This window comes from Chlamydotis macqueenii, chromosome Z (assembly GCF_036417535.1).
Source record: "Chlamydotis macqueenii isolate bChlMac1 chromosome Z, bChlMac1.mat, whole genome shotgun sequence".
Classification (NCBI taxonomy): Eukaryota; Metazoa; Chordata; class Aves; order Otidiformes; family Otididae; genus Chlamydotis; species Chlamydotis macqueenii.
Window position 1 is genome coordinate 17,010,836 of NC_141593.1, and position 22,899 is coordinate 17,033,734.

The 22,899-nt window shown below is 39.3% G+C and overlaps 1 protein-coding gene across 1 annotated transcript in view; it reads left to right on the top strand.

Annotated features, from left to right (window-relative positions):
* Nucleotides 1–22,899, top strand: part of ITGA2 (integrin subunit alpha 2) — a 67,432-nt gene that overhangs the window by 38,727 nt on the left and 5,806 nt on the right. The window contains exons 13-28 of the mRNA XM_086771465.1: nucleotides 280–423; nucleotides 2,573–2,776; nucleotides 3,563–3,699; nucleotides 5,187–5,326; nucleotides 6,483–6,634; nucleotides 7,698–7,808; nucleotides 8,402–8,484; nucleotides 9,302–9,443; nucleotides 11,090–11,182; nucleotides 12,236–12,312; nucleotides 12,411–12,494; nucleotides 15,753–15,855; nucleotides 16,687–16,797; nucleotides 17,308–17,412; nucleotides 17,723–17,836; nucleotides 20,138–20,227. Of these exons, the coding sequence (XP_086627591.1) occupies nucleotides 280–423; nucleotides 2,573–2,776; nucleotides 3,563–3,699; nucleotides 5,187–5,326; nucleotides 6,483–6,634; nucleotides 7,698–7,808; nucleotides 8,402–8,484; nucleotides 9,302–9,443; nucleotides 11,090–11,182; nucleotides 12,236–12,312; nucleotides 12,411–12,494; nucleotides 15,753–15,855; nucleotides 16,687–16,797; nucleotides 17,308–17,412; nucleotides 17,723–17,836; nucleotides 20,138–20,227 (1,890 nt within the window). The remainder of the gene's footprint in view (nucleotides 1–279; nucleotides 424–2,572; nucleotides 2,777–3,562; nucleotides 3,700–5,186; nucleotides 5,327–6,482; nucleotides 6,635–7,697; nucleotides 7,809–8,401; nucleotides 8,485–9,301; nucleotides 9,444–11,089; nucleotides 11,183–12,235; nucleotides 12,313–12,410; nucleotides 12,495–15,752; nucleotides 15,856–16,686; nucleotides 16,798–17,307; nucleotides 17,413–17,722; nucleotides 17,837–20,137; nucleotides 20,228–22,899) is intronic.

The following is a 22,899-nucleotide window of genomic DNA, read 5'->3' on the forward strand; positions in this document are numbered from 1 at the left end:
ATAAAAAAAAATATACCTGCCATAGCTTATTCTCTGTTTGCATTCTTATTGCCAAGTGGTAAAGCCATAGCAGCAGCCACTGGGCAGAAACAGTGGACACATCGTAAGGATATGATTCTTCAAACACTGGAGTATGTTATGTAGAAATTTCATCTCAATAGGTAGTTTCACTCATTAGTATTGGACTATTTCTGGGTGTCAGATTTCTAAGTCAGGTGCTAAAACATTATGCTTTATAAAATCCAGATGCAAACATGACTGTCTTGCTAATGATTTCAGATTGGCTCCTACTTTGGCAGTGTGGTGTGTTCAGTGGATGTTAACAGGGATTCTGTGACAGATGTGCTGCTTGTGAGTGCACCAATGTTTATGAATGACCTGAAGAAAGAGGAAGGAAGAGTGTACATGTTTTCCATCACAAAGGTAAGAATGGCACTATAGCAAAGCTGGAATCAGTTTCCTACCTCTCCATCCATGACAGGTGCTGTTATTTGCATTTGCAGCTGGAGGGATTTAGTTGTTCCCTGGACTACAGGTTTACCAAGGAGAAAGCAGTCCAAATTGCAGTAGTACTTAGTGGCAGTGTTTGTTCTGTTACATCAGAGAGTGATCAGAAGAGCAGTCCCTGGCCCCACAGCCAACTGGTGCAGCAGACTCACTCAAGACAGCAATCCCTAGGGCTGCTGTCTTTCAAAGCAGACTGGCCACATGCATGCTAAAAAGCTTTTGGCCCTCCATCTCTTCAGAGCCTCTAAGTTACTATTTAGTGTATCTTTTTCAAAGTGTTAGAAGTATTGCAAGTGGTGTTTTTGTAACAAGAAACAGAGCATGTGCTTTGCCCCGGGTGTGGCAGAAGGGCAGGGGTGAATGGTGCCAAGCCTGCCTGGTTAGAGGACTGCAGATGGAGCCCTTCCCAGTGTGATCTCGCCCATTCAGTTTTTCAGGAGCAGCTGCAAACTTTCCCCAGAACTGGTTGTGCATGTAATCTGGCAATAAGCCAGCTGGAACAGACCAAAATGGAGTTAATAAGCAAGCTGGTAGCTAAGCACTGTTAGTGACAAAGGGGCCTGCTGCTCTAGGCTGCTCCCTGGTCCTAGTTCCAGGCACTGTTTTAGGCACTGAACACAAATACAACACAAGATTGACCATTTCTCTAAAAAACTTAGCTTGAGGCTTTTGCTAATTAATTGTTTGCCATTTAATTTTGGCAAATCTGTTCAACACCTAACAGTATTCCCAAAACAGTTCTAATAAGTGCTTTTCTGCCAGTTTTCTGCATTGTTTTGTAGACTTTCACACTGGATGGTTGCTGTTATTCATATTGTCTCCTTTGTTCAGTGAAGCTATGTTATTTGTCTGATGCTTGACTGACTACTTTTTTTTTATTCGGACCTGTAGTAGATGCTTTCAGAATATCTGTATTAACAGTCCTGAAGTCTCTGCCACTTTTGAATATTCTCTCAGTCATTGGATGTCTGGTAATGCAAAGTAAATTAATACCTGCCATCTGTCAGAGAAAACAAAATGTGGCCTTTTTACTAGGTAAATTGCAATCAAATACATAGAGAGGAAGGACCATCCTCTTCAGCTACAGCTCACAGTGAGATCATCCTGGAGCAAGAGGGAATTTTGCCCTAAGACAATTTCAAGGTAGATAAAAGTGCTGGAAATGGTACTCCTGGCAGCTGACATTGGTCTTTGTGACTATAGAATTAGACATGAAATACAGAAGAAGAGAAAAATTAAAGGATTTTTTTTCATGTTTTGAAAATTGAATAAATTGGAAGACTATCCTTACAACTTTTAGTCCTTGTCAAATGTCAGGTTTAAAATTATTTAACAGTTAAGAAAAATTTAAAAAATAATAATAAGTCATTCTTTGAAGAACCTAGATTTGAGCAACTTGTCCATATTGCGCAAGTACTACTTTCCTAGTACTTTTTAATAAATAACTTGGCCAATATTTCTAAAATTTAAAGCACAACATGATAACTGAGGTTAAAGATGAGAACAATATTTGCCAGAGAGTTGAATTTAAGCTAGTGTAAATGTGATTATTTAACTATAAAGATCTCCAATCTTTCTTTCTTTCTTCATTGGCACTGGAGAGGTCAGGAGTTTAGCATTTGGACACATGTTTTTTGCATTAGTTTAGTTAGGAAATTCCATTTCTGTTTCAAAGAATTATGTCTAGTTACATAATTTCCATTCCCTCTGCATAAAAACTGGTAATCCAAAACTGGAAACTGTATTTTTCAATGTATTGTGAAACTTTCAGAACAGTCAGATGAGGACAGTGAGAGCATTTAAGCTTCATACATATGGTTATATTTGCTGTTAGTGCTTTGCATAGCATGCTTTGATTTTGCTGTGTAATGCTTGCCAAGACTCTGAGACATAATGCAAACTGAATGGACAATACAATGGGGAAGGAATTCAGGGTTAAGCAGTCCAAGGGGAATGTACTGGAAAAGAGAAACAAAAAACAATACACATAGATACTGCTTCTATGTCTAATCTGGTGCAATGATAGCTGTGTTTTTGCCTTTTCTTCTTTTTTCCTTTTTTAAAGGGAATTTTGGATCAACAAGAACTCTTGGAAGGTCCACAGGGGTTAGAAAATTCTCGCTTTGGATCAGCGATCGCAATGCTTGCAGACATTGATTTGGATGGCTTTAATGATGTTGTAATAGGTGCACCACTGGAAAACCAAAACTCTGGAGCTATTTACATTTACAATGGATTTCAAAAGACTATACGTACCAAATATTCTCAGGTAAATAACTTTGTTGCATAATGCTGTACTCAGTTCCTTTAGATCTGCTAGAGGAAAACAGAAGGATTTTCTATCTTGTAATTGACTACTTTTTCATCTTCTTAAAGGAGTACTGTTATTCTCATGGCTTATTTCAAGTTTTATGCCTCTCCTTACTTCAGCTGGTTGATGTTGTGGTGCTTATAACTGAAGCGCATAGATGAAAAGGACTTCCAAGATGCTCCATCTGAGCTTAAAATTTTGGTGCCTGTGTATGAAGTCAGCTAATTTCCTGTACATTTTTTGACACCCATTATTTAGGTTTTAAGGGTTGATGTACAACAATGATAATTAGGTAAATGCAAGCTCTGTAAATTACAAATAAGTAGTATTAAAGGAAAAGACTTTCAAGGGTCTTTGCATATCCTATATGCTAATATAATGGTAATTTTAATGTCACTTTCCATGCAGACTCTCTGGTTGCAAAAGTATTTGTTAGAAGTCCTGTTAAGCTTCTTTTTCTCTGAGTTGCTCAATGTGAGATGGAAAAAGTTTCCAATAAGTACGAGCTGGCATACAGCAGTCAGTCAGTTGATCTACTCCCAAGACAGAAAAATCTAGTCCATTTTCTGCTCCAACAGGAGAGGAAAAAGTGCTTAAAAGCATCTGAGAAAACATCCACAAAAGCATTTTGTTTAAAAAATGCATTGCGTATACAGGGGAGTATCAGTGAAAATGTATTGCTTAGGCTGCTATCTGCAGACAGCCTGCTTATGGCAAACTCAGTAACCAAACTCTCTTTCCCAGAAAATTTTAGGATCGGATTCTGCTTTTGGACAATGGCTCCAATTCTTTGGAAGATCAGTAGATGGCCATAGAGACTTAGATGATGATGACATTACTGACGTATCAGTTGGTGCTGATGGAAATGTTGTTCTGCTATGGTTGGTAAACTCTTTTAGAAAGGAAGCACTTAATGATTCAGACGCAAGTTGAGCATTTAGTTAATTAAACAGCAAAACAAACCAAAAAGCTCTTTCACTCCCTGTTTTCAGAGCTAACACACTTCTTGCCTCATCGCTGCTATCACAGCTAGTTGAAAAACAGCATTAGACTAAGCCTCTTTTAAGTATGGATCATCAGACCCTGGGAAGTCAAGGCAGCATGGAGGCGAGCGCCAGGGCATGTAGTGGAAGCCAGGTGGCAGGGGCTGCTGGGAGGGACCTGGACAGGAATGGGAAGGACCGGGAGACACCCCTGCCTGCTGCTGCTGCGCAGACATGTGGTCCAGAGGTAAGGGGCAGCAGCAGGGAATGGGACTTGCTTTACAGTATTCGTAACTTCAGGTTGTACTTCAGTAGCCACAGTATAATTTTGATGGCTAAGCGTGAGACAGATGAAACCACTTCCTGTACCACCTGTGTGACCTTTACTAGTGGACTGATATGGGAGAAAGAGTTGTCCTGCAGGGTAAGGATAGAGAGCAGTGAAAGTGAGTTGGCACTTATTTCTGGCAAGAAACCCATCTTTTCTGGCTTGTAGCCTTTGCCAGAGCAATTTGAGTTCTTTAACAAAATAAAAGAAGAAAGGCTTCACGTAACCAAAGTCTTCTGTCTCCCTAAGTACTGTGTATTTTCCACTACTTGCTTGAGGAGCTGAATTAAAATGCAGCTTTCTTTCCTATCTGTCGCCTGTCTTCTCACCTGAGGCTCCCCATTGTAAGAAGAGAAACATCACTGAATTGCTACTTATTTCATAATGAAACGATTATTAAAAATTAATGGCCAATTTGGACCTTTGACCCACAACAGAACTGCTGCTGGTGCTGGTGGGAATTTCATTAAAGAAAATTATGTTCCTTGGAGTACAAGCATGTATTTAGATTTGATTAATGAAGATGCTCATTTTTCTTTCACTCTGGCATTTGTTTTGATTAATGTGTTTCACTTGATTAAAGGGTTTGATTTTGCATGCAGGGTGCCTTTGAAACTATTATTCAAAATCTTGATTAATTCCATGAAAGTTGTTTTTCTGAAAAATAAGATTACTAATTAAAATGAAGAATTACCCTTCTTTGCCTTCCCAGAGGAGCTCAGTAACGTCCCTAAAGGAGCAGAAGAAGGTTACTTATTGGGAAAACAAACCAAGCGCTTCGTTTTCTGTTATCTTAAGGGAAGAATTAGAGCATTAGGGTAAAGACATTAATTACCCATTAATTTTACATGATAAATTATTTATTGTAATTACTGAAAGCTACTATGTCAACAAATTCACTTACATGCAAAGAAAAATAATTTTACCAGTGCCATTAAAAATGTTTACATTGGGAAACAAAAATCAATGTTACATTTACAGATAGTAATAGACAACTGCTTCTATGTTACCCAGTGCTCTTGAAAATCATACGTAATCTTTTAAAAATACTTTTCAGGTCACGAAGCATTGCAAATGTGTCCATAATTGCCTCATTTAAACCTGAGAAAATCAGTCTGCTGAACAAGAACACGGAAGTAACTGTCAAAATATGTTTTCAGGCTACATTTAGACCTGCTAAGAGAAATAATCAAGTGGGTAAGAGTATTTCAATGACTTCTCTTATATTAATTTATTCCAAAGTCCATTATTCAAATGAGTAGTGGAAATTCTAAAGATATATTAGACTGAATGTCAAGAAAGCCAAAATCAGTATAAAACTTAAGTGCTTGGCAAAGTGTTTTTAAGACCTGCTTCCATCACTGGCTCCATAATCTTTGAAAAGTGAGGAATTAGCAGTATAAAGGAGAGCTGTATCCTTGCTGTTCAACAAACCCCAGAAAATGTCATTAGTAAAAAGCTGATTTTTTTCAACCTGCTGGTTTCAACAGCAGACTGCAGACTTTTCTTCTGTATTCACAAAAAAAAAATAATTCCATAGGCTTAGTGCAGATGTCAGTGGGGAGAAGCTCTTCTTTTCAAAGTACAGAAGAGCACCAAATATTTCTGAGACTAGCATTGGCCTTTCATGAAACTATTTACTTAAACATCATGGATAACACCAGTTGGACTGCTCCAGTGCTATGTATATTGCCTTTGGGAACTCATGATTGTGAGCTATAAAATAATGGTGAACTTCCACAGCATATTAGCTATCATATGAAGAGAAGAAGATAGAAATTAGTACGTGATTGAAAAGAAGATGCAGATTCTTTACAGTCTTCTCAGAGTTCAGGGATATCGTTGCAAAGCCCCTTTACCTAATCATAGAATGGTTTGGGTTGGAAGAGACCTTTAAAGGCCATCTAGTCCAACCCTCCTGCAAGAAGCAGGGACATCTCCAACCAGATCAGGTTGCTCAGAGCCTCATCCAACCTGGCCTTGAATGTTTCCAGGGATGGGGCATCTACCATCTTTCTGGGCAACCTGTTCCAGTGTTTCACCACCCTAGTGTAGTCCTGGCACTGCTGACTGGCTTCTTGCCTGAGCTGCAGTCTCAGACATCTGCAACAGAGACTAGATTGATTGCCAATTAATGTGCTTTCTATGAATGGGAACTTATATTAGGCCTTAAACCTGTTTGACTGCTTTGGAAAACACAAGAGAAATTTTTATCATTTTGAGACTGCTCTGTGTTTAGAAAGCTATGAAAAAAAGTAAAATATTCAGTGTGGTTTGGAAAGCCTGGTCACTCTGTAATGTGCAGTGATATTCAGCAAAAAATGTACAGTTTTTTTTTTTTTTTTTCTTGTAGCTATAAAGTACAATGCAACATTGGATGCAGATCTCCAGTCCTATAGAGTGACTTCTAGAGGATTGTTCATAGAAAATAGTGAAAGGTACATGCAGAGGGATGTTGTGGTACGTCATGAGGAGAATTGTGTTCATGACATCTTCAGTGTACAGGTAAGTGCAATTGCAAGCAGTCTTATGTTACAAAAGTTGTCAGAGGAAGACGTTGATAAACTTTACATCTGTAAGATGAATTTCATGCATGGTTATGTCAATGTTATTTCTCACATCCCCTACAACTGAAAAGTACTTAGTAAGATTCTGATTTCAAAGAAACTAATAACTCTTAAATTCAGGACAGCTTTTTAGGATAGAAGAGGCAGTTCTTAATTATGTAATTCATCTCTGATGTAACACAGGGCTCATAATCCATAGTTTCAATAGATTTTAATTTCCCTCTGAGTAGATTCCTCTGTAAGAACTAAGACACACGCGCAAATGTTTTCTCTCAGACTAACATTTTAGGCAGACTTCTGGTGCATGCTAGCTGTAGGTATATAATTAGTAAAAAAATAAAAATAAACAAGTCTCCAACTTTCTCTACAACCGAAGACCTAACACAGCCCTGAGAGCTGCCTTAAGTCCCCTGCATGATGCTAGGTCAGGTAAATGACTTCAATTCTTGCTTTGCTTTGCAATGCAAGTATCTTTGTCTAGTTGATCACATTTAGTGCCATTGTGGAGCTGTAGGCCATAGGGCTAGAAGAGTATTCATCCAGTACTAGGAAACAGAGGAGACATGAGGTATATTGTGTTTTAGCGTTGCTCAGGCCCAGATGCTCTCTGTGATGCTAAGGCAGAGTGGAATAGGAATTTGACTTCTGCAGCCAGGTGAGAATGAAAGCCATATGGTGGCAGCTTTGGAGGACCAGCTTCTGCAACTGCAGAGAATCTGCATGTTCCTTAGCCCTAGAAGTGACTATAATGAATACAGCCTCCAGGAATTCTAGGAAAACAAGTTTTATTATGGAACGGCATCAAAAGCTGTTTACCAAGAGGAGTCCACACTAGGCAATCTCACAAAATTACTTTGGTCAAGAAATGAAGCCTTGTACTTCTACTTCTTCTTGTTTAGAGCAAGTATGATTTTACTATGCATTCTCAATTTACAATAGAATTACCAGTTCTACCCTGCTTGCCTTGCTGACAGCTATCATGTGAATCATGTATTTTACAGGAACCTTCCGATGCTGTGAATTCACTTAGTTTGCGCATTGACATTGGCCTTGCAAATCCTGGCTCCAGCCCTGTTCTCGATACATATTCTCCTAAATCTGTGGCCTATAGTGTAAGTATGCAGACTTACTATCAAAAATTGCGTGGCTATATGCATGTCCATAATGTGTGGCCCCTACAAACACCAAATAAATAAATGCAAGTGAAAACTAGTGTTCTAGTTAAGTCACTGGGCTGAAAGCAGGCACCTGGGAGGTGTCTCCTAGTTCTTTTTATACCTTTGTCTGTATTGCATGAGCTTGCTCACACTAACACATCAGCCACCACGGCATTACAAGCATGTTGCTGGAGCCATGTCACTGTTGATGTGAACTTCTAGTTGATAGCAAAGATGAACTATTTTAGATTAGTTTATCCTACAATAAAAGAGAACATAAAAGAGAGATGGAACCTCTTAGATTACACTACATTACATTTGTTGCGGGTTAACAATAACCTGCTTGCACTGTTCTTATGGATCAGTTGATATGTAGTAACATGTTAGTGTTAACTTGTTCACGTGTCAAAGTCTTTAATGCCCTTCAGAGGGATTTTCTTATTTGCAAGCCAAGAATGTGCTTTATCTCAAAGGTGCTTGCACTGTACTGTCTGTAGATCAATTTAAAGTTGAGCCCTGTCATTCAGGAAATCTTTTTGGTTTTGTAGATTCCTTTTATTAAAGACTGTGGTGAAGATGAACTTTGTATCTGTGATCTTGTTCTGAATGTTCAGCGGAAGGCAGATGATGGGTAAGAGCTGAATCAGTGGAATTGTTGGGGCAGATGTTTTCATCTTTGTTTTGTCTGTAGGCTTTGGATTAATTTCTAGATGAGAATGCCTTTCTAGTTCAACATCTACTTAGAAATAGCAGATTTTAAAAAAGCAATAGCATTTTTGTCTGAATAACAATCAAGGAAAAGGTGGTATGATAGGAACACAGATACAGAAGCAGGACTCTTGTCAGCTTAGACAAACCCAAGTTTTCGTACCTTAGGGACGAGGACACAGTGAGCATTCAGAAGAATCATGCTGTCTGGCTGCTGTCAGGAAAGGGAGTACAGTAGGAGAGCGGTAGCACCTGCAGCAGCATTTTGGTCCCTCCCACGAGGAGCAGTGAGGGCCCTGCAGCAGGCTGTGCCACCAGGGAGCTGAGGTCAGCCATTTGGGCAGGACGTATTCCAAGTCTGTATGCAGATATACGCATGCATGTACAGGAAGCAGAGAGTCAGGGCCGCCTTTTCCTGGACCTGCCATCCAAGTCTACCACCCACTCTCGGCCCACCTTCCCACCAGGCTAGAGCCCTTGAAAACTGAGCAAAGGTACTTTGACCATACATAGTCAAGGTCCTGCATTTTAAAGAAGACATTGATTCCATTTGGTTTTAAGAAACACCACCACAGAGTTTTTTATGTCAAAGGATTTAGAAAGCAGAGTGTTTAAGTGTGTAGAATTAGGAAATGTCTTGCTGTGCTTATTATTTGTTGTTGGCTACAGGCAACACATTTTCATGATCCACAGCTGTTCTAGTACCTCTGTTTACAACAACGGACTTTATTTTCCAACAGCAAACAGCAGTTTGTTGTCAGCAGCAAAAACAGAAGACTAACATTCAACGTGAAATTGAGAAATAAAAAAGAAAATGCATATAACACCAGAATTCAGGCTACATTTTCAGACAATTTGTTTTTTGCTTCATCATCTTTACCGGTATGTGATACCCAGCCTCATTGTTTCTGTTATTGCCACTGATTTTCAAGCTTCTTGGAGACTTTTTATTTTTTCTTTCTAGTAATGTCTATCCCAGGAAAGAACTTGTGTGTAAACCTCTCTTCCAATTTATTTTCTCAGACACTAGAATTATTCCCTTCAGCATATCAGTTTTATTTAGGTCAAGGAGAGACACTGCCAACTCAGCATAAAAGTTGGCAACTTGTTGAGTTTGACCTCACCTCATTATTGCAGTCATCTTTTCCTCACTTTAGGCCTTGGCACCCACTTCTTCTACTTGACTCCCAACAACATGCCTGAATGCAGTTGCTGTGCCACAGGGAATTTGTATTTGATAAATCAAGCACGCAGCATTGATGATGCGGCCTAAAGAACAGACTTTGGATCTAGAAATAGTGCTACTGCCAATGCTGTGTGTTCCAGCTAGACAGTTAATCAGATTGAAATGATTGCTATACCAGAAGCTCTTCTTCTAATAAATTTTGTCTTAGAAAAGGGAAAAGAAAGGAATTACACATTACTATTTTGGGGAATGCAGTAAGTCTATAATCTCAACTATTGCTCCCAAACAATTGATGAAGGATGAAATTCAGACTTCAGTGCTTGGCTTATGTGGTGAGGCTGCTACTGGAGAGGTGTGTGATAATCCTAGGGGTAAAATCCAGAGCAATCCCTATAATAACAGGACAGGAAGGATAGTAGCATTCATCACTGCCCAAGAGCAGAATTTTCCTGGACAATAAACTTGCAGAAGTACTCCATGCAGCGCTGAGGGTGCCCCTTTACCTCTCCATCCTGTTGCGCAGCAAAACTCCATAACTAGAGTTAGGACTTTCTTTTGCTTTAAAAGCCCATTTACTTAGGAGTATTTCATCCTGCAAGTGAAGGTTTTGACCAAAAATGTGCCTGCTTCAAGGCAGGAACAAAAGCTCAAGCTGAGAATGTATGGGTGGTGTTTTGGTTTTGGTTCTTTTTTTGTTTGTCTGTTTGGTTGTTGTTTTTTTTTTTTTTGTAGCATATTTCATGAATGGTAAATGTCTGGTAGAGATGTTTTTAACAAGACAGTGCATTGTAATGAATTCTTTTCAAAGTGATGATCACTAGCTATAGTCTATGAGTTTGTCTTTGACATGCTAAATATTCTGCAAAAAAGTAAATAAACTCATGTCTTGTAGATTTTCTGACAAAAATTACGACAGCGTTCCCCTCTGCACACTAACTTCTACAGGGTTAGAGGGTTTAACTGGCTCTCAGGAGTGTGAATATGGCTGCAAAAGTTCTGTAAAAATGCCATTAAAAGCACCGTAGGAGTTAATGCTGGAGGTGACCTGTACTCTCTAGCCTGTATTCCTTCTTCCAAGCCCAGCATAAAATTCTAACAAGACCATTACAGCTCACAAGTAATCGCACGGGACTGGTCCTTTTGTCCCACCTTTATCCTGCTCTTTTCTAGTCCTGCCTATTCCCCTCCCATCTGAGGCATCTCTAGGAATTACTGTCATGACACCTATCTGTACAATGCCTTCATGTATTACAAGTCCCGTTGAAGATACAGACTGGGAACTTCCTCTCTGCTTTATCAAAACCTGATATTAAGATGACTTTTTTGTCTGCTTCCTCTGCAGAGTGATGGGACCGAAGTCTCCTGTCAGACAGCAACAGCACAAAGTACAGTCATTTGCCAAATAAGCTATCCTGTTTTCAGAACAGGACAACAGGTACAGCTAGCGTGTTTAAACAACCATGAATGATACCCAAAAGCTTTTTTGCTATTGTTTTCTCCTAAATCTGCATTTACTGCTGGTGAGGATTTCTTAGATTAGAGTTAACTTCCCTTTGGGTGTCAGAGGCATTAAAAGGAGAAAATCAACCGCTAAACTTTTGTGACCCCCTGCCAAATTAAAGGAAAAAAAGTCTCTTGAAGCACATTTGTCCCTACCGATGGCTTTCAAATGCTACTGCAGTTTTGTAACTCTTAGAGACCAAAGGCTGGGAGCAGAAGCAGAGAGCATTGTGTGTAGACTCCTGGGAACTGAGCACAATTCCCGTCATTCCCTTCTGCTGAAACTGGGGGTAGCTCCCTCTCCTGCTCTGTGAATCTCATCTCTCCAAGAAAGCAGCATTGCTTTGAGAGGAGGGGCCCACACAGCCCTAGGATTGATCATATATCCTTTTTCTCACATATACCATAAATCTTGAGATATCCATGGTTTTATGGAACTTAATCTCTTATTCCTCAAGGACAGAACAGAAATAGGCTTCCAGCCTCTAACATAATCAACTAGAACAATAAGAAAATTGCTAGAAAGAATAGAAACATGACATCCTACGGCACGGCGAGCAAAATAAAAAAAAAACTAATTCCATATAAAAAGTTAAGTTTGTTCTGAATTTTGAATAGCAGTGGTCAAAGCGGATCTGTTGGAATGAATGGAAGAAAAGAGTAAATATAAAGCTCGTGTTAGTGCTAGTGTTTAAAAGTATGTAATTGAAGTAATCCTAAACACCTTTTGTTACAGCTTGTAGCTAGTTATACACAATTTAAAAATGCAAATAGCTCATGTTTATGTAACAATGCCAATTTGTAGGTGAAAGTGAGAACAAAGCAATTCCGGAAATTACTGAATTACTACACAGATATTGGTGGAGAATTCGGATACAAAGGACAATTCTAGATTGTTGCACATATGAATAATTATGTTGCTATTGGGAAGTCCTTTGTGTGTTGTACCATCAACTCATATACTGTGTGTTCCTTGTCTCCTTCATAGGTATCCTTTGATATTAGTTTTGATTTTAACCTGAAAAATCTTCAGAATGTGGCAGTTCTAAGTTTTCATGCATTGAGGTAAAGTATATAATTGTATGAAAGCAAGCTATGTATTAATACCTTATTTGTATACAATAATATTATGACATCTGACTTAAATGTGTTTTGATGTACAGCGAAAGTAAGGAAGAGCAAGAATTGGATAACCAGGTCAGCTTATCAATTCCTTTGCGATACGATGCAGAAATTCACTTCACAAGGTATGCTGAATAATGTAAAGCGTCACTGTCATTTTGCCAAGGCATTTGAGTACAGTAACAGTCTTGAAAGGCTACTGAAAAGATACCTTTCAGTGAAAAACTGAAAAGTGAAACTTTGTTTTCATTTTGGAAGTTGTAAGAAATTTCCACTTCATCAACTGTAGCAGAATTTTGTTTTTCTTCCAGTAATTTTAGATGTAAAAAATTATGTAATGTGTGGATCCACGTTTACCTCTGCACAATTGTTACAGATGTTCATGTTAATGGAAGTGGTATAGAAACCAAACAGTGCTTGTGGTTTTGATAATACAGTTAATATATACTGTATAATTCATTGGGTCTCTGGGCTCAAATGTAGTGACATTGGATCAAATCTGGAGTTACAGTGATCAAAACTAACCAAAAGAACAAGAACAAAAAAAATGCCCCAGCTCAAACTCTCAGCAAAGAGGAAGCAGAGGGGTGAGGGAAAAAAAAGAGAGAAAAAAAGTAATTATGGACACATCTGCTGAGCCAAAAATATAAATGCTTCTTAGCAGTTTGAGATTTGAACTAAAACCTGAGCTGTCACATGGCGGATTCCCCCTTGCTGTAGCTGCATTGGCATCGGGAGCAGCATGCCCCGCCTTCCCACATGCCTGCCCAGAGACTCTGGCTCAGACCTACCCCTTCCCTCTTGGTGTCAGCCATTTCTCTTCCCTGCGGAAGGCAGATTGGGGCTGTTGCAAGAGGGAGACCCTTTACCCCAGTTTTTAAGGAGAGACAGCTGGCCAGGCATAGGGAGAGAGATAGACAAAAATCCCTTTAAGACTGATCTTCATATCATGCCTGTGAAACCTCTCATCTTCAGCCCTTGAACCTCCCAGTCATTTGGGATGCACTGGAACAGTAAGTATTCTGTTACTGTTCCAAACAAGAATAATTTCAGTTACAGTTTAACTTAAAGTAGAACTGAAACAAAAATATACTGGTTTGACTCTTGGATCAATATGTGATATTTTACTTTTCATCAAAGAAAAGATTTGTTTGTCTTTCCCAATTACTGCATTTCTATGATAAACTACATGTAGTTATATTTGATGCACTTGGTCACCAATTATTGGTGAAAAAATGATTTTGCATCCCAAAATTTGTAAACATAAACTGGCAGAAAATAAATAGTAATTATTCAAAGAATGACAGAAATTTGAAAAAGAAGCTGCTTAAAAATGCACAGCAATAATTAATTCAGGAAATGAGTATACAAAGACCACCATAACTACAAGACTGTTGGCTGTGTAGGATGACCTGAGCTGGAATAGGGACCACAGTACAGAAGCCGAGTTTAATAACCTGCTTTGCAGTGGCAGCTTTAGAATATTTGGAGGCCCTGCATTCACCGCAGCTAGGTGCACCAATTCTGAAGCTGTACAGAATTTTTCAGATTATTTTAATTGCGGAGAAGCATTTGAGTCAGCAATGCAAGTTCTTTCAGCCCCCTGAGAAAGTTGTACAAGACTTTAGCAGAAGCAGAGTGTTTGTTACTAAAGTTAGCAATGGCATAGAGACTACATGAGTCTCTAGGTGGCTAGCACAGCAACTTTAGCAGCCTCCTAGGAAACTGAGATGGCACTTGAATCAGCAGATTTAGTTAGCTGAGAAATATGAACAGATACTCAATGCTTCAGACAAGGCCAGGCATGGAGTCTATAAGAGAGTTACTCAAGGAAAAACGGGTTTGAATCCAGGTGCATCTCCTGAGTATGAGAAAATGCAATTTCATATGCAAGTTGAGGCATGAAGGAATCCCTACTGCTAGAAAAGGATTAGTTATTCTTGGAGATGAATCAATTTAAAAGAACTAAAGAAAGTACACATTAAGCCAAAGTACAACTTTAAATGCTTCCCTTGGAGTTCGCTCATTTTTACACTCTTCCACTTAGGGAATATCTATCTGGAGATAGTTCCTTCTTGAGACAGGTAATATAGCCAAGGAGCAACCTCTTAAAATACAAGGGTTGAGGAAGAAGTGTTGTCTTGCTGAACTGAAGCCTTTCTAGGGAAAATCTTCTGATCTGAGTTTCCAGGAGAAGAAGAGGGAATCAGTCTTATAAGTGACTCCTGCAATGATAAGGAAGCTAATACTGTGCATCCTTGAAGGACTGGAGATTTGAGAAGGAAGCAGAAGATGCATCACACGGGTTTTCCTAGGAGTCCTTGTGAGGAGGCCCTTAAAGGAAAGGGAGGAAGTATGGAGGATCAAAAAGAATCCACGATGCAGTACGGAGGAGCACAACTGATCACGAAGCACCTCTGTAAAACTGCACATGTGTTAATTTGGCATTGTACACAGAGATGTTACACAGATTAAATGGGGAGAGCAGCACTGGTAAAAAGGATGGATTTGCACCTTGTGCAGCAGGAAGAGCTGATGTAGGAATCATGGCAGCCCCTGTTCCTTGTTAACTCACTCCTCAGCTTGCTTTTTGATTGCTCAGATTAGCCTCCTCATGAAAGCTAATGATGAAGAGCAGTTCTGGGATGGTTCAGCAGAGGAGCTGCTCACAGGTAGCACATGGACGCGATGCACTACACAGGGATGCTTTCATTGTCTTTGAGCATAGTGCCAGCTGGCTGAGCCCCTCGAGCATCTATGGGGCCTCGCACCATGCCCTTCTGTCACACACCTGTAATTTCATGCTGTGGTGGGCTGCAGTCACCCTCATGATACTTTGGAAATTTTGAATTGTGAAATCTACAAATACTAAAGAAAGTGAGGGCTATGCGGTTAAGTACTATGCACACAAACAGGGTGCTCTTTGTGCTTCCACACCCAGGCAGCGTGGAAACAAGCGTGCCTGTAGTCTATGGCATTAGAGCCCAGGATCTCACTTGAAGTTTGTTGGTATTTGCTGTTACAGATGTATGAAGGGGAACCATCTAGAGGCCCTCTCTGAGGAGGGAGGCCACTGCAAGGCTGAAAGTCACAGTTTGTGCCCAGAAGAGGAGCTTGCAGCGTGGTACTAAAACATCACAGGGTGCAGGAGGCTGAGCAAAGCCTGCATCTCACGCAGGCCTCCTGTCTTACTTTCACATGCCCACTTCAGCTCCAGGCTTCACTGCACTGTTTATTTTCTTAATCAACTTTGCAAAATTCAAACAGCAATACAAGTGACTGATTTTTCCTCTGACTGTACTTCTGACCTGTGCACATCCAGTAACATATGTTTTCAAAGCAGCTGCCAAATTGAAATGTATTGTTTTATGGTTGTTAACTAGGCTTGCCAACATCAACTTCTATGAAGTATACTCTGGTCAAAACATTCCTTCCACTGTGAATAATTTTGGAGATATTGGCCCCACATTCAACTTCTCAGTTAAGGTTAGTAAATGTTTCTGGTTCTGGTTTGAGAAGCTGCCTTACCTCCTCCTGTAGCTTGGTCCCAAAATGTAGTTGAAAAATCATTCCTGATTTCACTGTCTGATTTTGATGCTTTTGAATCAGTCAAGTAAGAAAAAAATCGCAAATAGCTGAGGGATAAATCTTTACAGTCTTTATGAGGTTAAGGATGAAATTTGTGCTTACTGCACAAGTAGAATGGGGAGGGATTGGTTCTGCACTATCTACATATTTAGAAGATGGTTAATGCTTAACTTCAGGCAATTTAGACTGTTTTTTCACAGAGCATATTTGTCTTCTGCCAACTTGATAAAGACAAACAAGTCTTTGCAGGCTTGGACTTTGAAACTTGAAGTTTGGCATGAGTTAAGTGCTCAAACCAGATGCAAGAACTAGCCGGATCACAGCATTTATTACGTAACTTGGAAAAACTTAGATCCAAATATGCAACGTGGAAGAAACTTAAATTATGTTCCACTTAAATTGCTGTAACTGCTACTCTAAAGGACTAAGTAACAGGCCTATTGGCTGTGGCAGAATATTTGCTTTTCAAAATATATTTCATGCAGTTAATATGAGCTTTGCTAAGGAAACAGACAGGGACTTGAAGCTATACAGTACATTTTCTACTTTACTATTGGCACAACGTGATTACTACCCTAGTAAGTGTCTTAGTACAAAAAAAACACTGATGCAAAAGGAGTCCAGTTCTTCCATACTCATCCATGATTTCTGATTGTCTTGCTATTTCAAATAATTTATGCATATGTAAGTATAGCTACCTGAATTAATTGTGAGTTATTTACTTTTCAGATAACAACAGGAGGTATTCCAGTAAAGAGAGCATCTGTAAAAATCTATCTTCCAGAACTGACCAGCAAAGACAACCCACTGATGTACCTAACTGCAGTCACCACAGATCAGGTGAAGAACTGAATTACATGAACTGCTGTGTACCATAAACATCAATTATTTTCCTCATAGTGTGGCTGAGATTCAGAGAATCTATTCTCTTTTTTCTTCTCCCTCCCTCATAAAGGGAAGGGGGAGGACCACAATGTCAGCAGTACATTAGTCTATTACTTGGCAGATGTGGATTATCTTTATGGTCCACAGTTGACTTTTCTTATGACTCTGGACCTCTTCAGCTAAGTCCTTCTCCAAGTTCCTGGGAAGGTTTTAGTAAAAATGGAATTTCTAGATTGGGACAAACCCTTCAGGTCAATCTAGGGGGAAAAAAACTACCATAAGAGCAGTTTATTTCTGACACCAAAACGACATACAGTCTCTTAGTTTCCTGAAGTATCCATTGTTGTATGATCCACAATCTAGCCTTTCACAGCCACCATCTCATCCCAGAAATATATATTATGATGATGACTATAAACTCCTGAGTATGATGTCATCCAGTTTCATTCCTGCTATCTTTCCTAGGTCAGAGGTGTTACTTGTCAAGCTCAGATAAATCCACTGCAAATAGGGAAAAGACCTTATTCTGCGTCTTTCACAAAAGAAAACTTCAGAGCTATCAAAGAACTGGTGAGTAAAACTCAGGGATGCAATACCACAGGACAGGGGTGCAGATCTGATCATTACAAGCCCACTGCTGTACCTTTGTGTTCAGCTGTGGTGGGGGTGGCTTTCTTCATTCACAGTGCAGAAGTGCAGCCTATGGATGTTCTCGCATGTACTGCATCTAGCTTAGATAGAAGAAAAGGTGCATGTTCTTCACAGCCTGCAAGCACTTAATTTGTATGCACAAAATGGCAAAGGCAAGGGCAAAAATATACAGATGTGAAAAGAATATTTGTTAAAGTGTATTTTTAATGCATGCTGTTTCCCCTGGAAGAACTGTAAGAATGTGAAGTGCAGTACCATCGCATGCAAACTGGAAGACATTATGCTGAAGGGAGAGTACTTTGTGAACGTGTCCACCCGAATCTGGAATGGAACCTTTGCTGCTGTGAGTATCAGCTGCATCTTCATGAAGGATCTAATACTCAAATATTTCCTAACTCGTGATATTTTTCAAAGCTCAGCAAAGAGACCTTCCAATCTGAAAAGACCTTCCTTTACTTGTATTCATTGTTTTGTGTGTTCTTCCAGAATGAAAACTTGAATCTAAAAGTAAAGTAAAGTAAAGTAAAGAGACTGCATAATGGATCTGATAACCTTCAGTCCAGCACAAAACCTAAGAAAATACTGTGATAATGCAATCTTCACAGCTGAAAAAAAAAAAAATCCAAACATTTTTTTGCATCTGTTAAATTAGTTCAAGGGGAACTAGTTTCTACAAAACTCAGCAGAGGACAGCAGAGTACAGTGTCATCACAGCCTGGAAAATAATGTTGCTTTTAGCTTTTGAACATCACAGTCTACACAGTGATCATTTTAAGTCACATCAGAATAGCAAAAGCCTATTAGTGCTGTCAGTTGTATTGGTTAAAGGTGTGGAAATTTTTTTTAATTTATTTTTTGGTTTTATTAGACTTGGTGGCAAGGAAACAGTCCTTGCTTAAAGACCTACAGGATGCTTAAAAATATCCATCAATAATACCTTGACTTTCCCATTTTAAATCACCATATGTCCTCCAGGATATAACTCATCATGAATTACCAGACTTTTGAAATGAGACCGTGTTTGCTTCTTAGCTAGGCAACCAACCAAACTGTCTTAGAGTCCTGGGTTTGCCCAGAGCTTCAGGAACATGACGCAGTCTCCTTAGTTTGTCTGGCGAGTTTTATGGCAGGTATTGACATTTAACAGTAGGGCTGTTGTCAGCTTTAACATTCGGCTCTTAAAAGGGCAGGCTGATAATGTAATATACTTATGCAAGTGTGTGAAGGAAAGCATCTGTCTTTAAAGTCTGTACTTTTCAAATCAGCTGGGTCAAGACCACTTGTTAGTGCTGTCAGGTATGCAGAACGTGGAGATCTGAACAAAAGGTTGCTACCCTCCCAAGAAAGTGAGTGGAAATAATTTCTTTAACACTGAGTGATGGGAAGGAAAGACTGCATGTCACAGTTTCCTCTGATCAGCCATTTTGTTATTTTCTATTTGATTGTCAACGTTCAGTGCAAATAATCTTGCAAGCACAAAATAATGCACAAAATTGGCCTTTTTATTTAGTGGTAATCAGTCATTGTCCAAGAAGGGTATAGCAGACTTGCTGATACCTGCTAAGGAGAGCAAAGAAAGATGTGTTTAGGAATTAACAAAGTGCTTTGAATAGTGCTCAGGCAGTTTTCTAAACATTTAGGAGCACAGGACAGACTACTTGGGCAGATGGTCACAGTGCAGTCGTGCAATAACTGTCTGCTGCAGGGACGGTCAGTCAGTTCAGTGCGCATTGGCTGCTGCGGACCAAAGATTGCTCACATTCCCTGAATCAAGCCCACCGTACCTAGCCCTGCCACAGAGAAGTGGCTGAGGAGGCAAAATGACAGAGCAGGTGTTGCATTTGGTACGGCTGGCAAGTGCTCCTGTGCTCCCATGAATCTGATGTTGTTCCTGGTGGTGCCATAGGAAATAGGGCTATCTGTGCCCACCACATGGTCAGAAGAGCAGCAGTGAGCTGGCAGTGTCTGCAGAGCCATCCTCCTCTGCCTCTCGACATATGCACAGAGAGAAGTGGGATCTGGCACAAGGTCCCTTTCCAAATGGGAACTGGTTTAAGATTTTTGCTTTCTTCTTTTTCTAAGCTGAGGGAGCAATGTCAGAATTTGAGCAGTGGAGATAGTGATAGGAAAAAATAAATGGGGAAAAACAGAAGCATTGCACAGAGGTGAGGAGAGGGGGGGAAGGGAAAGAACATCCAGTTTCCATGTCTTTCAAAGGCCAGAGATATATCCCCATCTGTCTTTTGTTACTGAGCTATTTCTCCCTTTCTCATTGTTATTTTTTTCCCTATCTCTTCCCTGCTAGCAGCAGTGACAGCTTTGAGATAACTATAAAAATGGATATATGATCAAGTCCTTCTGTTTTGCTTGAACTGTATGTTAAAGAAAAAAAAAAGCCAGTTCTGCAGTTTCATTGCAATAAGGAAGAACAGTAAAATTAAGTGGATTGTTGACAGATTATTATTTTAACAGACACGTTAGCTTGGGACAAATAAAAAGATCATTTCAATTTTCTTAATACTGTGATTTTTTTTCTGGTTCCGAGGTCTTAATTCCAAAGCAGAAGAATTATTTTAGGATGTCAACATTCTAATCAATTTGCCCTGCAACAGAGCTCTACAGTTTTTTTTATCTTCTCTTTTAGTTAACTTTCCAGACATTACAACTTTCTGCAGAGGCAAAAATGGATACACATAAACCCGAGTTATTTATAATTGGAGAGAATACCCTAACTGTAAGTTATAGATAAGTATATTTTTTCAACTTCTCTATCTTTTACTTTATTAAAGTGATAATATTTAATTTTCAGTGTCCTTTAAGAATACATGGCAAATGACCAAATCTGAAGACATTTGATTATGTTGAACTAATCTTTCCTTTTGGCTATACACAATCTCCTGTAAGTCACTAAAATGTTTTCATTTCAGCCAACTGCTATATACACCAGACTTAGTTAAAATCTGTAGATCTCAAATAGATTGTAGAACTGTCAGCAAAGCTCAGTTAGAAATGTCTGAAATTCCTTTAGCTTCCTGTTCATGAAAAGATCAAAATTTGGACTTCTTTCAGCAACTGAATTAATTGTTGTAGATAAATGAACTCTGGGAAACATTTTTGCAAATCTGATTTACAGTCTTACTTCGGTAAGTGTATTTGGTTTGATGTTTAGACAGATGTTTGGCAGAGGTCTCCAGTAAATATAGTTAATCTCATTTGTAAAAGAATGTGCAGTATTTTTTTGCATTTGGAATGGCTGTCATAAGGACAATATCGACATAGCTAATCTCAAGAAAAGTCTCCAAATCACCACTTTATTTGTGTAGAATCCTTCTCCCAAGGTTTCTATCTGCTATATACAAACATAAACAACACCTGAAGAATACATTAGCACCATGATGCTGTTGTAATAAAAAGAGACCTTGTTCTCTTGGCCTGTCTAGAGGGGAACACTCTTCCATTTGCAATACTAAGTTTAGATTTATTTTTACAGGATTTACCAGCCTGTTTTATCCATAAAAATAGCAAAGGCCGTTGAAGACCAAAATGCAAGTTAGTTAGGGGAGTCAAATATCTGTGAGAATGTGTAGCACATCCCATTCACAGGCAATGGAAAATTCAGTTAAGTATGTATGATTATTGATTGGTTAAATATGGCAATTATTGATTGATCTATCTCAATGGGGAAATAAGACCATAATTCAGTACTGGTTTTTGTAATTGTTTTCTCAAGGATCGCTCCATTTTTGTGAAGAATCTCTACATAAACCCATTTGCATTCAGGGAAACCTCCAGTGCCTGAAGAAGGAAAGGGAATATATTTGTAGTTCTGGAAATAATGTTTTTGCAGAAAAATTATGCACCTGTATTTGAAGTGTGATTGCCTCAGCTTTGTGGCACAGTATTGCTTCTGCTAGGAGATGAAACTCATTAATACAGAATGCAAATATTCCACTTAATTGCAGAAGCTTTTTAGGTAGCTCATAAACAGATGTATTACTAGGTATTTTTCCACAGCTGGAGCATGATACCGTCAAATTTACATTACCAACAGTTCTACTGGTGATTTCAGGAGAAACAGAATTTAATTATTCAAATGACTGTTGATCAAGCCAGTTGACAAATAAAAGGTAATTCCTCAGCCAGACATTGAAACGTCTAAAGCGAGGACTCTGAGGCAGTGGCTGAACAGACTGTGAAAGTTATCCACAGGACTCCTAAGAAACACAGTGGCTTTTGGTGAGGCTTACACCCTGATCCTTACTTGATAGCCTCTTGCCCTGTGGGAAGTCTTGGAAAATGTGCCAGCTGGTGGAGGTACACTCTCCCTAGGGCAGACAGTTTGTTTTGATGCTTCAGTGATGGAGTCAGTAGCCAGAACTGAATAAACTTCTAGGGAGGCCAGCAGTGATACCCAGTCTTTGTCCTTCACACTTTCTTGGAAATAGGACAGCACAGAAGCAATCTGAGTTTATTTTCCTACTTACTCTGTTATTTTAGATGAGGGTAGTAGGATTGATCTAACTTAATATCTACATTAGTCATCCACATCAGTTAGCCCTTCTATAAACCCTAACTGGTAGAAAGAATAGGAATTTCTGAGATGCAATAGAATTCATCTCATCTAAAGATGATCCTGAAAATAAGTAGTGTGAATTACGCCCTAAAAGACCCTGTCCTTCTCCACTGGAAGCCAAGGAACTATATTGGAGATATAGATATAACACTAGATGACGTGAATCCCAGCCATGGTATCTGACCACAATTTGACTTCAGGGAAGATATTTGCTCTTAGGCACTGATTTACCTCTCCAACAGTGCTACTTCATTGTTAATCTAATGGAGAAAGCATTACTAGGCAAACTGCACATGCATATGAGATTGGCACTTTAACATGGATGAGCTGGGTTGCTGTGTAGCCAAATGAACTCATATTGCCTTGGGGGGGGAAGCTGCTTAGGTATCTTTGCGTAAAAGCTTTCAGATTTGGAAAGACAGAAAGGTCTGCCAGCTGGAGGACAGACCGTTAACCTGCTATAATCATCATTATGGCCACTTGGTTAGAAAAAAAACACAAAGCCAGCCTGCCTCAGTGAAATGAATACACATAGCCACACCTAGCACAACACTGAGGCCTTCCAGCAGAAATGACTTAAATCACTGAGATGTCAGTCCAGTGCAAGTTTCCCAGAAAGCTTAAGATTAAATTACACCAGACAAATGCACTGAGCAAGCAACCCTGAGAAAATAAACCAATGTGACTGCTTTTATCATGTTTCAGGAAGGAAAAAAAACCCTTCATGCTAAATGCATGTCGTTCCAAGATTAAATCCAAAGATTTGACAGTTCATAAATATTACGGCAATGTCTCCCTAAGCAACTATGTTATATGTAACTATATAGTTGGTC